The sequence below is a fragment of the Cupressus sempervirens genome, chromosome 6, assembly GCF_028749045.1.
Source record: "Cupressus sempervirens isolate cs-2001-9-10 chromosome 6, ASM2874904v1, whole genome shotgun sequence".
NCBI classification, from domain to species: Eukaryota; Viridiplantae; Streptophyta; class Pinopsida; order Cupressales; family Cupressaceae; genus Cupressus; species Cupressus sempervirens.
This window is the reverse complement of record NC_143123.1, coordinates 202,140,251-202,156,049: the sequence shown is the minus strand read 5'-3', so window position 1 is coordinate 202,156,049 and position 15,799 is coordinate 202,140,251. Positions and strand designations below refer to the sequence as shown.

Sequence of the window (15,799 nt, the reverse complement as noted above, 5' to 3'; positions counted from 1 at the left end):
CGCTGATATATTTCCATCTATTAGCAGATCATAGTACAGACAGATACACACACACACACACACTGATATAAACTCACAGGTGGATATGCATTACAGGCAATTTATTATATTTTTGTGTCTTACATCCACTCAAACTAATTGTTATCAGACATGTCATTCATATTACATATAATTATACTATTGTTGCTGGGTTTTGCTCCCTTGTGAAGGAGGGTTTTCTCAGGGTAATTCTCTGTTTTAAATTTGTTAATATTCTGATTAAACATCTCTGATTCTAAAAACAACATGTTTAATTCATTACTTTTGAAGAGAATCATATTTGGGGTATTCTACATTAAGGATGGCTATTTTGAATCAGCTATAATTAGGCAACCATCCAGAAGAACTTTTTTTAATTGATAGTTATCTTTATCCAAAATCTATTTGAGGATTTCCTGATTTAAGATTTTGAGTATGTGAGCATAAGTGTATAATAATGTTTCTTTATGCTAAGAAAGCAATTCATAGCATAGAAGCTCTGGTTAGTTTTCTCATTATTTATCATTAAAAATTTTGTAAACGCCTCTAAATAAGTGTGGTTTTCTCTCAGATTGGAACAGAATTTGGTATGCCTATTTTTCTTCTGAAATAATTGTTCAAAAAACTTATCAAAGATCTTGTGTATTTTGCATCTGTAGACAGAATTGCTTTGTTGAACTTGCAATCTTTGTATTTAATGCTTGATAAAGCCACTGATTGTATCTCTATACTTGATTCCTAAAATTGTTTTACCAAACTCTGTTATTCTTGTTCAAATGAATTCAATCCTTGTGATGTACTCACATATTTTATCTCTACTTTTTGCTAGACCATTAGTGGCTATAGGTTGTTTGCTTTAAGTTAAAAATATATAAATCTTTTATTAGAAAAGAAGTGTTGATAAATCTTGTGCTCTTGTCCAAGAACTAAGTTTCCTTTTAGAAGATTTGTGCAAAACCTCAAGAGTTCAATTTTATATTGAAATAGCTAGAGGTTGTGCAATCAGGTTTCAAGGTTTTCATTTTGTTTTGAGCTTCACCCTCCAATTTGAAGAGAAGTTAATCTTCCTCTGATGTTCAATTTTGTGTTGCATCAAAATGGCAAATTAAAATGCTACAAGGTCATTATGTAATTTTAAGAAACATAAAAAGTTTATTCTGATCCCTTTGTACCTTTTATGATTTCCTTATTCTGAACAAAAGTTGAGGAAGATGAAAGAAAATCTCCTATGCTAATGTGTCTATCTGACTATTTATTCCCCTGTAAATCTTCCCTTACATCAGCATATGCAATAATCTGAGGCTTTGACTTGTCCAGTAATTAAACAAGAAAGGAAACAAATGGAATGTGGTCTATTCTTGTGTCGATTGACAATACAAATTTCAGGCTTTGACTAATCTAGTAATTAAACAAGAAAGAAAATAAATGAAGCGTTTTATAACTCAAAGTCAAATGCATAAAATACTTGCCTTACATCAGCATAGGCAATAGTAAATCCACGATCAAGTAAGCTCATCAGGTCACTACACCATCGCTTATCCAAAGTTTCTCCATATGCTCCATAGCCATGCAGAATACCTGCATTTGTGCCATCTTGTTTTACTTTACGAGAACAGACGATTGTAAGAGGGATTTTGACAGCATCATGTGAAAGCACTTCTCTCCGTTCACAGCAGTAAATTTCTGTAAAATCATTCCAAAGCCGAACTCTCGCATTTTCTTTGCATGCTTTAACAGACGGAGTTTCTGGAATATCAGTGGATTGAGGTGATGCATTATGATTCATTAAGGACTGTGGTTTTCCAGTATTTCCACTAACCCCTAATACCTCCTCTTGCTGCACTAATGTCAATTGTCGCCTTGATAAATCATAGTCAATTGTTGCCTCAGGCATCTGCAAGTACTCCAAAAGAAGAGAGTGAAAGACCCTTCATTTTCATACAAAACTGTCAATGTTGTACTGCAGATTCCAAACTTATTTTCATGTCTTCACACAGCAGATTCCATACACTTGAATTACTAAGTAATCACAGTCAAAACAGTAAATAAACCAAAGGTTCCATTTTCATTCTGTTAAATCTTACTGGCAACCAACTTGTACTATAAAGAAGACTACAACATATTATAGTGCCTTAAAAAACTAATCAAACTACCATTATAAGTACAAGAAAAACTAATAAAATACTACAAAGTAATGTAGGATACCACAGGAGAAGAGATCACTGCACGGAAAATAGAGGAACTGAAATCATTATTTGATCCTGGAATTACAACGGAGGTGTCTGTTGGCATTGGTAGGAACCACGGGTTAAAGTCTTCAAGCTGTTTCCCATCCTGCAAATTTGAAAGTGGTTACTTATCAAATAAACGTGACTACTCTTTTCATGAACATCAAATGTATGCACCATTTCAGCAGAACTTTCAAATCTAAGATTGGTCACAAGAATTGAAAACCTTGCAAAATTTAACTAAATAGTCTATAAAAATTGCCATAATTTTTGGTTTGATACCTAAAATTATATCTGAATGCCACACAACAATGTGCTCACCAAATCATTTCTGCCTTGTCAGTTACATATACAAGCATTAAGAAGTATTCCATGGGGGCATATCCCCCCAAAAATGGGCCATTTCAAGGGAAATGACAATAGAACTTGGGAATCGAGGAAGGGCACAAAACCTTCCCCAACTACTACCCACCACGACCTATAGGTGTGGATGTTTTGGGTGCATTTCTCTCTACTGAGAACATTGGGGAGACTCCTCGACATCTCCAGGATGTCAAGGGGACAAGTAGGCATCACTTGACTATCCCTATGACACAAAGGAGACCCCACACAAGCCAAAGTTTTTCTACCATGATAATGGTTTTGATTTGCATCAAGCTTTCAAAAAGTGAAAAAAATGATTTGTAAAAATGGTTGACCTCAAAAGAAGGAATATCTACATGGTATCTGAAGCAAAACAAACTATTAAAACAATTGTTATTGATTCTATTTACTCAAATGCACTCTTTCATAACTTTAGGAAGTTGTTCACTAAATACTTCTTAAATAATACATCATGATGCTTCAATTATTGGCAGCTTGCAAACTATGTGTATGCATGTGCATGCTAACAAATGCACCTACAAAAATAAGCATGTATGTCATGTGTAGTGCATGTGTGTCTACATATATGCATGTGCATGCAAATGTAGGTGGGGAGGTGCACGTGAGTGTACCTCCATGCATGTGAGCAAGTGTGTATTATGTAAGCAAGTGCTTGTATGTGTGCATGCATCAGTGTTCACATGTGTGTGTGTGTGTGCGTGTGCATGGGTGGGAGTGTGCACGTTTGTCTGCATTTGTATTTGTGTGCATAGTGCATGTCTGAACATGAATGTGTGTGTGTGAGAGCAGATTTGCATGGCTGTGAGTAAGAACATGAATGTGTGTGCATGTGCATGCTTGTGTGGGGTTTTGCATGGGTGTTAGTGGTCACTTGTAGCTGCACACATGTGTCCACATGTGTTTGTGAGTATGAATAAGTGAATTTTCATGCATGTTAATGTGTGATTGCATTGGTATGGGTGTTTGAGTACAAATAGGTAGGTGTGCGTGGAAAGATGTGAGGGGACAGAGATTGGAATCCTACGAGTCTTGCCAACTCGATGCTCGGATATCCAACCAATTAAGGCCAAGTTGACAAGACTGATCAATTCAATATGAGTCCTCTGCACTTTTGGCTCTGCAAGCCCAAGGCGAATAAACCTAATCCTGAATAGATTACTTAAATCCAAGATCCTTATAGCAGAGCGGTTAGAATAAGAATAAAATGAAAGCTTCCAAAATGGCAAGAATTATAGAAAGCTTTTAACTTGCAAATTATGAATTGAGAATAATAAAAGAATATACCAATTTTTCTTTTCAAATAAGAATAGGTATGGATTAATGCAACAAATAAATATATTAATTCCTCAAAGGAAAGATATGAAATAATTGCCAGCGTATGTACTATGGATTATGAATTATGAATAACAAAAAGACCAGTGCTGAAATAAAAGGGCAATAGCGTCAATTATTATAAGTTTAAAACGTGCAAATTTATAAAATTCTACGCACATCAACTATAAATAATTTTATAATCAAGATGCGACGGATCAAATATATGGGCGCAATTTTAAAATACTCTGAAACGTATTGTAACTCCTATGGTTGGGAGACAAACCAAACACAAATATAGGAATTATTAAAAATTTCACTACATCTATGATGCTTGATTTTAAAATGCTATAATTGACCTTGTCCACTTATCTATCATATAAATTATTTATAGAATTAAAAATAATAATTATAAAGGACAAAACTATATAACAGTTCAACTCTAAAGCTTTATAGGAATAAAATAAAAATAGATATTCCTAACTGATCATGTGAGAAATGGAAATACAATGCGGACACTCATCACTGATGCTCAACCCACTACAGTCCAATTACAAAACTCGCATATAAATATATTTACTCAATAATCCGGAATTCACAAGCTTCGTTCAAAAATCCATCTCTTTACAAATGAAAGAATATAATATATCAAAATGCATATGGCATGCAAAATTAGGAAGAGTATATGGATTGTATGTCTATTGTTTGATTTTTTTCTCATATTTATAGACAACAAAAAGGTGCTATACTCTCCTCAAAGTAACACAACCCTTCATAACTAAAAACTAATCAATGATTCCTTGAGTATTTCTTGTTTATTCAAAGCACCAAATTCTCAAATTACTCGAGTATGAATTGGATTAAACAAAGAAAATAGGGGTACCCAATCAATACTCGCTTCCTTTCAAACTCTTTGTCATACGCACATCCGCCGTAGGTGTTAGACCAATCGCATTTCAGATCATCACCATTAACGGCATCTTTCTAGGCTTGTGTATCCGTGTCTCTATTCTTGCAAAGATGTAAGAGATCATTAGATCGTGCTTTCCCAATAAAGTTTATTAGTATCATATGATTTAGATATAAAGGATGCCCTTATCAAATATGGGAAAACCCTCCTCTCGTGTCATGAACACTTGATGTAACCATGCAGTCCCAATTTGCTATGCACACACGAAGATACCAATCTTGACCACCGAATGTCATCAAGGAACCAATGCTACTCATCAATGGTGCTATTGTAATGCAATATTACTTTCCTTGTTCAAGCGGGCTTGTGAAATATGGGCAAACAAAATATTAATTACCATGTGCATGATCCTTTGGAATAGCACATCCACTTATATGCCAAACTCCCAACGGTGCCTTGATTCTCGTCAATTATTCGGACCTGCGATAAGCATGGAGCACCTGTTTTTTTCAACAAATAATGAATGTGATTGAAACATATATTTCAGATGGAGATATAATCATTCTATCTGACATGACACTTGTAATTGTTTTTCATGCTTCTACATATATTGTCATTTTTGTATTACATCTTCTCATTGCCCGTGGCTTCTTTCCTCATTACAAACATATGCACACCCTATTCGTATCCTGAGCATGCATTAGAAATTCAATCTTTCTTTCACCGATATCTTTAAGGGGCTCGATGTCTTCCTTCTATGGACGTGATCCAGCAAAACATATTCACACCATGATTCGATTGTATCAAACCCCTGAAGTTCACATGCCTGACAATAATATTTATTTTGTCTGTTTCAGATGTTGGTGTTTGTCGTGAAATTTCAATCGGCATTCTTGGTGTTGCCCTAGACTTGTATTGGTGCGAGGACATAATAAATTGATGCAATATTCAACCTGAAATATTTGCATAATCCTCTGTCATCTGGTATATTATATGTTTCAAAAGTAATTGATCTAAGCTCTCATTGTCATGAAAAATTCTTTACACATCGAGCACAGGTGTATGTGCTACTTGCTGATGACTCATTTTATCAGGCCTCAAAAATATTATCACTGTCTTGATAAATCGCTGCCTGCTATATGTAATTTTGACATTACTAACACATATTTCTACAGGAAACATTTCATCATATGTCTGTCTTCTTACTCTTCATCACTTCTGGGTGTAATCTGCATTTTGCCTCAAAATTCCTTTGCTGAAAGTGAGGACTACGGCTAGGTCATGATCTCAAGACCTTGAGATGTTTGCAAGTGATAAACAACTTCCAATAAATGAACAACTTCTGACTATTATTGTCTTGATAGTTTAAATAATGTTTTGATAATCAAACATAAGACAACAACATGATACTCTTCCTAATTTTTGGGAATAATGCTGGAACAATGAGCACACATTACAAACCTCAGTATGATTATGGAATAAGAATGGATTCCGAATGACAGTGGTAACTTAAACACTACTGTGACTGTCTCAGACTTAGGACACTTCAGCAGGTCACCTTGCTGATTAGAGAAGCATTATAAATTCATTTACAACCCTTAATTATACCACAACTTCAAAGTGATTGGAAATAAAAGACAGATGCTGATTGTACCCTGTTACAGTCATGCCAATTCCAACAATGATACATAGGATCAATCTGTCAAGAATGGAGTAAAATTCTGATCCAAGGTGTAGGCAAGTGCATTTAGGTTCCTTACAATCATATTCAATCTTACTTTTCATTGGGATCATTCACTTGGGAACCATTACTGTTGTGACAATATAAACCATCATCACACTTAATGCAAACCAAGACACAGTCACACTAGAGCCTGAGGTTTCTTCACTAGCATGCAATCTTTCCACTTCAAACCACTCCTTTGGGATCTTGTCGTAATGCATGTGCAAGCCTCCATTGGAAGGGCCTTGTTTGAAAGATATTGTTCCTTTTCAGACTTATTTTTCAAGAAGGCCTTCACTGACCTCTCAAAAATATACCAGTCAAGTACAGCTAAGTATATATTTTCAGATTCTTCATATGAAAATACTTCATCAGCTTTTCCATCATGAATCCTCAACATTATTTCACAAATGGAGATAAAAATTTGGTCTCTGTTAGTGGCTCTTGCCGGGGACATGTGCTCCTTGCGAGCATAATGAGTATCCCAGCTATCTCTGAAGTAGACCGAGCATTCATGCTTAATATGATGCAAGGTAAATCTGGGTGGCCCTAGGCCCCTCAAAAAAGTGAACAATACTTCTTTCCTCTATTGAATACCTGATTCTGATTGTGTAACACTTTGAACATGCTGAATAGGAATCATATTGTTCCTTAGTAAAATCTGATTGATTAACAAATGTTAGAAAACAACCATTACATAACGTGTTTTTCCTTCATCAATTGTCTAGAAATTAAATTTAACCCTCTCTTTATCAACAAAATCATTTGAAAAGAAATAAAATTCGTTGTTATTAAATCCTAGCATCTCACCCCTTGCTTCACTCCTTTGATCAAAAAACAAAAAAGAATTATAATGAAAACTTAAAAGCACTTCCCTAAGCATATTCTTAACAAATGTTATCACAGAGGCTTCCAGGATACTTACCTCAGTGTGCTGCTTATACTTCATACCTGTATCAAATGCGTCACACTTATGAGCAATACTTATTGCTGCTATTTCATCAGTGCAAATTCTAGTATCTGCCTCATGGTTAGCTTTCAAGAAATCATCTAGTACATTATAGTAACATTCCAAAAGTCGGTTCTTCCCATAAAAAGGTTTTGAAAATGACTCGTGTTCAAGGAATACAACTTTTCTTTTATCAAGAATCTGATAGGATATGAAACTTGGAAAATATTCAGAACTATGTTTCAAATTCAACACGCTCCCTCATCGTGCTTGTCTGACTTCATATCATCCTTATATATCTGATATAATTCTGGCTCATAGGATGAACTAAAAAATATCTCGCCTTGTGAATGCATACCATGAATCTTATCGACTTCAACGTTATCATTAGGCACAATATTTTTATTATGATGCTGATATATTTGATCTTCAAACAATGGACTCAAAAATATGGAATGCTTGGGCATATCTCCATAAGATCCCTCATCTAAAATTTTCTCCTGTTCATATGCCACATGCTGTTCTACTTCATCTCCACAAGACACTCTACTAGGATTCTCTATTGTTTCACTGCATAAAAGATCTGAAATGATTTTGAGGTCTTTCTTGGGTGCATTTTCTTCTTCATGTATGTTCACATTGTCCTCAAGGACTATATAAGAGCTATATTCTTCATTCTCTTCTGCTAGTTCATCATATATGGGATCTAAAAATTCTTTGAAATTGTACCCAAATAGATATCTTTCTATACCTAAACCACAATGCACATCTTCAACAAACATGTCATCCTTCTAAGAAATGTATGCCCCTTTTGGTTCATTGTTTTCCTCGTGGAAGTAATATGGATTTGACAAAATGAACGAGTTTTCTTGTTCATTGAATGTTTCAAAGGACACTATTTGTCGTCTCATTAATTTGCTTTTCTTTGTGTAATGAAAAAAATAAAATTACCACCCTTTTCAAAATGCTTTTGATATTCCATGTCTAATAAGGCTGAAATCTCATCTACACTGAGATAATCCTCTTCGTCATTTCCATATTCCTCGCAGTCTAATTCCTTACTGGTCTCATCATGATTGGATTCTTCTTAAATTGGATCCAAAATTTCTTCTATATTTGAATATGAAATATCATAATGTTCTTGCCTTACTTCAGTGCATTCTTCCTCATTGTCACCACCTTCTTCCATTATATAAAAAAGAAACTTCAAATCAGGATCATTTGGTGAGACTCCTAACTCACATAGTTTTCTTATGATTTCCTTGTGTGGAGGCAAGATGGTTGGTGGTATTTCACAATAAATGCTTGTCATCCTCATAAACAAATGTGCTGAAGACTCCCCTTCAAATCTTTCCAAATTGAAAAAGGTATCAAGTGGAGAAACATCAAGATCTTCTTCCATGCTATGACTTTGATCTTCATATATATTTTCCTCTTCTTGATTATGGAATACAGCAAGGAACCACTGCTTCAACTCCCTCCATGATGAAATACTTTGTGTAGGCAATAAGTCAAATGCCTTCATCGCAAAATCCTTCAATGTTCTGACAAAAAGCCTCATTGCATGACTTTCCAAATCCACTTTGCATGCATGTATGAATCCATAGAAAGAATTCAAATGATTGAGAGCACATTCTGCTATCTCCATGGAATTTGGGTGCAATAAGTGAGTCTCTTAAATATAAACCATTAGGATCATATTTGAATCTTCCTAGGTCTAGCGGTCTATCTTCACTTGGAATATATTGTTTCCTTTTCTTTGGTTGGAACATTTTTCAATAACAATATCCGCTCTTTCAAGAATAAGAAAAGTACATCTCTCTGAGTCACTTCCCTCAGCAAAGTCACTACTAATCCGGGCACTCTTTTTGTTGAAGTACTAATCAAAACACAATAGAGTCACCACCTCCAAATAGAGGAAATAAATTGCCTTCAACAATCTAAGTTCTTCTCGCCAGTAGAGTACACCTCATCAAAGATCAAACTTGAAGCAAAGACTAGAAAAAAAGATATACAATGCTTCTACAGGATCAGATCTTCACAAAGTAATACGAAACAAAAATCATTAGAGATCAAAATCTTTAAGGAAATTAACTAAGACATCAAATACATCAAAATAGGCTAAACAAACCAAATAAAACTTTTACTCTTACTAAAATCAAGAACTCTTAGGGTTTTATTTTTCAACTACTCCCTAGTAGAGTCACCAATCTTTTGGTTCCCAAAACCACATATTGGAGCCCTACGAGTCTTCCCAACTCGAGGCAGGGATATCCAACCGGTTAAGGCCAACTTGACAAGACTGATCAATTCGATCTAAGTCTTCTGAAATTCAGGCTCTACAAGGCCAAGGCGGTTAAACCTGATCCTAAATAGATCACTTACATCCAAGATCCTTATAGCAGATTGGTTAGAATATGAATAAAATGAAAGCTTCGAAAATGGCAAGAATTATAAAAAGCTTTTAACTTGCAAATTGTGAACTGAGAATAATAAATGAATATATCAATGTTTCTTTTCAAATAAGAATAGGTATGGATTAATGCAACAAATGAATATATTAATTCCTCAAAGGAAAGATATGAAATAATTGCCAACCTATGGAATATGAATCATGAATAACATAAAGACCAATGTCGAAATAAAAGGGCAATAGAGTCATTTATTAGAAGTTTAAAGCATACAACTTTATAAAATTCTAAACACATCAACCATAAATAATTTAATAATCAAGATACAATAGATAAAATATATGGATGCAATTTTAAATAGTCTGAAATGTATTTTAACTCCTACAGTTGGGAGACAAACCAGACACAGATATAGGAACAATTATATATTTCACTACATCTATGATGTTCGATTTTAAAATGCTATAATTGACCATGTACACTTATCTATCATATAAATTATTTATAGAATTAAATATAATAATTATAAAGGATGAAACTATATAACATTTCAACTCTAAAGCTTTATACAAATAAAATAAAAATAGATATTTCTTACTTATCATGCGAGAAACAGAAATACAATGAGGTCACTCATCACTGATACACAAACCACAGCAGTCCAATTCCAATCTTGACCACTGAATGTCATCAAGCAACCAATGCTACTCATCAATGGTGCTATTGTAATGCAATATTGCTTTCCTCGTTCAGGCGGACTTGTGAAATATGGGCAAACAAAATATTAATTAGCATGTGTGATCCTTTGGAATAGCACATCCACATATATGCCAAACTCCCAGCGGTGCCTTGATTCTCATCGTCAATTCTTCTGGGACCTGCGATAAGCATGGAGCACCAATTTTTTTCAACAAATAATGAATGCGATTGGAACATATATTTCAGACAGAGATATAATCATTCTATCTGACACGGCACTTGTAATTGTTTTTCATGCTTCTACATATATTGTCATTTTTGTATTACATCTTCTCATTGCCTGTGGCTTCTTTCCTCATAACAAACATACGCACACCCTATTTGTATCTTGAGCATGCATTAGAAATTCAATCATTCTTTCACCGATATCTCTAAGGGCCTTGATGTCTTCCTTCTACGGATATGATCCAGCAAAACATATTCACACCATGATTCAACTGCATCAAACCCCTGAAGTTCACACGCCTGTCAATAATAACGATATCATTTATTTTGTCCATTTCAGATGTTGGTGTTTGTCGTGAAATTTGAGTCTACATTCTGTGTGTTGCCCTGGACTTGTATTGGTGCGAGGACATAATAAATTGATGCGATACTCAACCTGAGATATTTGCATAATCCTTGTCATCTGGTATATTACATGTTTCAAAAGTAATTGACATAAGCTTCCATTGTCATGAACAATTCTTTACACATTGAGCACAGGTGTATGTGCTACTTGCTGATGACTCATTTTATCAGGCCTCAACAATATTATCATTGTCTTGATAAATTGCTACCTGGTATATGTAATTTTGACATTACTAACACATACTTCTACAGCAGATATTTCATCACACGTCTGCCTTCTTCCTCTTCATCACTTCTGGGTGTAATCTGCATTTTGCCTCAAAATTCCTTTGCTGAAAGTGAGGACTGTGGCTAGGTCATGAACTCAAGACCTTGAGATGTTTGCAAGTGATAAACAACTTCCAATAAATGAACAACTTCTGACTGTTATTGTCTCGATAATTTAAATAATGCTTTCATAATCAAGCATAAGACAACAACATGAAACTCTTCCTAATGTTTGGGAATAATGCTGGAATAATGAGCACACATTACAATCGTCAGAATGATTATGAAATAAGAATAGATTCCAAATGACAGTGGTAACTTAAACATTACTGTGACTGTCTCAGACTTAGGACACTTCAGCAGGTCACCTTGCTGGTTAGAGAAGCATTATAAATTCATTTAAAACCCTTAATTATACCACAACTTGAAAGTGATTGGAAATAAAAAACAAATGCTGATTGTACCCTGTCACAGTCTTGACAATTCCAACAATGATACATAGGATCAATCTGTCAAGAATGGAATAAAATTCTGATCCAAGGTGTAGGCAAGTGCATTTAGGTTCCTTACAATCATATTCAATCCTACTTTTCATTGGGATCATTCACTTAGGAACCATTACTGTCGTGACAATATAAACTATCATCACAATTAATGCAAACCAATACACAGTCACACTAGGGCCTGAGATTTCTTCACTAGTGTGCAATCTTTTCACTTCAAACCACTCCTTTGGGATCTTTTTGTAATGCATGTGAGAGCCTAAATTGGAAGGGCCTTGTTTGAAAGATATTGTTCCTTTCAAGACTTATTTTTCTAGAAGGCCTTCACTGACCTCTCAATAAAAATATACCAGTCAAGTACAGCTAAGTCTATATTTTCAGATTCTTCATATGAGAATACTTCATCACCTTTTCCATCATGAACCCTCAACATTATTTCACAAATGGAGATAAAAATTTGGTCTCCATGAGGGACGCAAGTGTGGGCATGCCTATGTAGTTATGGGGTGTGTATATGGGTGTGTGTGTGTGTGTGTGTGTGTGTGTGTGTCTTCACGTATGTGTCACCAACCACCTTCCCTAAATTTTGACACATAACTGCCCATCACTAAAAACCTATACTTTTGTCCAGCTATCCTAAACCTCATGGAACATAGGATCATGCAAAATGACATATTGTAAACTTTCGACTACAATAGTTTTGACTTGTTTGTTTCTCTCAAACAAGATCTTCTATTATCAAACATATATACTAAAAGCATACAATTTAGCATTGAATTCATTGTAGAGTATCTATTTGATGTAATTTTTTCTAGAAAATATAGCAGCAATCTTCATATGTTATAAATAATCTAGGATGGCTAGTCATCTTCAACCAGATCTGTGCTCATACATGATAACAAGGCATTGGAGTGAAGCACAACCAAATGTAGATAGGCATATTCTAAGGTGTTAACTGCAGGGATTTACATTCCTTAACTCCATCCTTCTCAAAGAAATGCCCAAATTAGAAAAAGTTCTAATGTAAAATTGTTTGAGCTATTAAATATTGTAAAGATCCTTGTTAAGACTAACTATGGTATCATTGTTGATCAAGTAATATGGATTCAACAAGATTGTAAAGTACATGTTTCCATTTGCATGCATGTATTTGCAAGGAAGAGTCAATGCATTATACTAGAACATATGCAATGTTCATAATAGTTGTGAGTTAGTTGGTAGCAACATTGTAGGACTTGCCAAAACTCTATAAGTCTTGAGGTGAGTGACCCTAAACAAGTTTTTGGGACACAAAACATGGGTGCCCCAATGAGTGTAGGAGACTCCTTGAAACTATCAGAGTCCCATAAGCTAGACTCGACCATGGTTGGGGAAAGAAAAAGAAAAAATATAAAGAACAATGTTAATCTAACAATTTTTAGTTAGGTTTTAAATAAAAGTATACAAACTTTCAACGCATTAGATTAGACATAAGTGTGCTTTAGTCTCTAAAGATCTCTCCTTGAAATGATATAATCAAGAAGAATGTGTCTTCTTGTATATATGTTGATGAAGCTCAGAATGTCATGTCCCCAAATTTTAATGTAATAATTTAATTTAATTAATTAATTAAATGTTCCCAGAATTTAAATAATATAATCAAAGGACCTTTAATTAGTTACTTTAATTTATTAATATGGAGCCCAAGTTAATAATATTTGTATTTGTGGTTCCAATTGATTTAGTATATCTAGGTCTTATTTTTATTCCACTTGTTTCCATAGGAGTTGTCATCAGCTATCTTTGCAAACCCTCGAGAGTTCCTCTAAAGGGTATTTAAGCATGGCATGTAGGTAGCAGTTGTCATGTGATTTCAATTATTTCTTTGTACTGCTAATTCTTGTTAGAGTTCAATATTGTTTTCCATTTCGGAAGTAAAAGATCTTCCCTACTTGGCTAATCTGATTGCGGTGGGATTCAACCCTCACCCTACTCCGTCTCTGTATTACTTGCTCGAATTTGGCAATTCCACGCACCATCTTTGTTTTCAAATACATATATCTATTTATCTGTGATTGGATTTCAATATCTGTACTGGCATTAATTGGCATTTCTAGCAAATATATTCAATTTGTTCTGGCATCTCAAAGTGCAGCTCAACCCATCACCTTGACGGCCTTCTGCGACTTTCGTACCCATTCGTACAACTCCCAAACTCCACCATACAAACTACACTTTCAGACCGTGCAGTCACCTCAACCATTATCGTATGGCTCCTTGTATTGCATACATACCATACGGCCAATTGCATACCATACGGCCATCTTGTCTCCCTATCGTATGCTCACCTCCAACTATTCATGTGGACATCACTCTCATCACCCTTAGGTCGTACAGTCATCTTGTCTTCCTGACGCTGTGTAGCACGGACAACTCCCTCGAGGTTGTGTAGCACGGATAACTCCCTCGAGGTCGTGTAGCACGGACAATTGAGGTCATGTAGCAAAGACAACTAAGGCCTTGTAGCGCAGACAACTCCACCCTGAGTCTGTGTAGCATGGACAACCGAGGTCGTGAAGCACGGACAACTCCCCTTGAGGTCGTGTAGCACAGCCAACTAAGGCCGTGTAGCACGAGCACTCCACCCTGAGTCCGTGTGGCGCACTCTTCACTGTACAGTCAACCCAGTACTACCAGGAACGAAACATTACACAAAATGCCCTATTAGAAGCTTTATACATGTTTTTTTATCAAATCTCAATTCTTATGTACATTCTACCATCTAAGATTCCCAACAAAGATATGCCTATTCACAATCCTCTATAAATATTGCATTGAACCAGCAAAAAGACTCTCGAATTTGCATCCAAGAGCTATCCCTTGCTCAAATAAAATTTGGAATGGAAGACTTTGATTGGTGACATCAATTGTGATTTTATCCCACCATCAATGGGTCACTCAAGTTTGCATCATAGCAGGTTCGAATTGCATATGTTAATGCTTAGACCATAAAATACCCTCAATCATCCATAACACGAATCGGCAACATCTATAAATGTGTGTTGCCTCCAAGATGAGCCTTAAGACAAAATTGCCTCAAGCTAGGAAGCTATAGAGCCGAATTGACAAAATAGTTAAATATTTTCATTTATTAACAATTTTAATTCATTATTTATTTATTTCATTAAAATAGTGATGGTCAATCTCTCCTTTGATCGGAAGCATCACACTAGCTTTTTGGATCCAGAGCATGGTTCGTTTGTTTTGACAGACCATTTCTCCATTGTATAGTGTGAAATCATTGCTATGTTTCGTATTCATTTCTCTCCTATGTTGAGTATGATTAAGACTATTTTAAGCAAGATGGTCTAGGCAACTTTCGAATACTTCATTCTAGTGCTTCTATCTTATCAAACTTTAAATAGGAATTTAGCGTGTAGCAATGGTTTCTAATGATTTGAGGGGTTGGCTAGTAGGACTAGTCCTCCATTACAAGGACATGGATGTCCATGTGTTAATTACACAAGGTATTTAGCAGCATTTGTTTTGGACAGTGACAAGGTGCAAATCACTTTTGAAGGTATATCAAAACTAGAAGCCCTCACGGATCCTCTGATGATTTGAGGGGTTGGCTAGTAGGACTAGTCCTCCATTACAAGGACATGGATGTCCATGTGTTAATTACACAAGGTATTTAGCAGCATTTGTTCTGGACAATGACAAGGTGCAAATCACTTTTGAAGGTATATCAAAACTAGAAGCCCTCACGGATTCTCTAATGATTTGA

At 35.2% G+C, this 15,799-nt stretch overlaps 1 protein-coding gene across 4 annotated transcripts in view; it reads right to left on the bottom strand.

The window, feature by feature from the left end:
• The window catches only part of LOC149551937 (Prolyl oligopeptidase family protein), a 191,798-nt gene that overhangs the window by 47,605 nt on the left and 128,394 nt on the right, over window positions 1–15,799 (bottom strand). For all 4 annotated transcript variants that reach the window (XM_089787433.1, XM_089787435.1, XM_089787434.1 and 1 more), the window contains exons 7-8: window positions 2,224–2,352; window positions 1,488–1,912 (exon numbers count right to left, since the gene is read on the bottom strand). In XM_089787433.1, coding sequence (XP_089643559.1) covers window positions 1,488–1,912; window positions 2,224–2,352 — 554 coding nt within the window. The remainder of the gene's footprint in view (window positions 1–1,487; window positions 1,913–2,223; window positions 2,353–15,799) is intronic.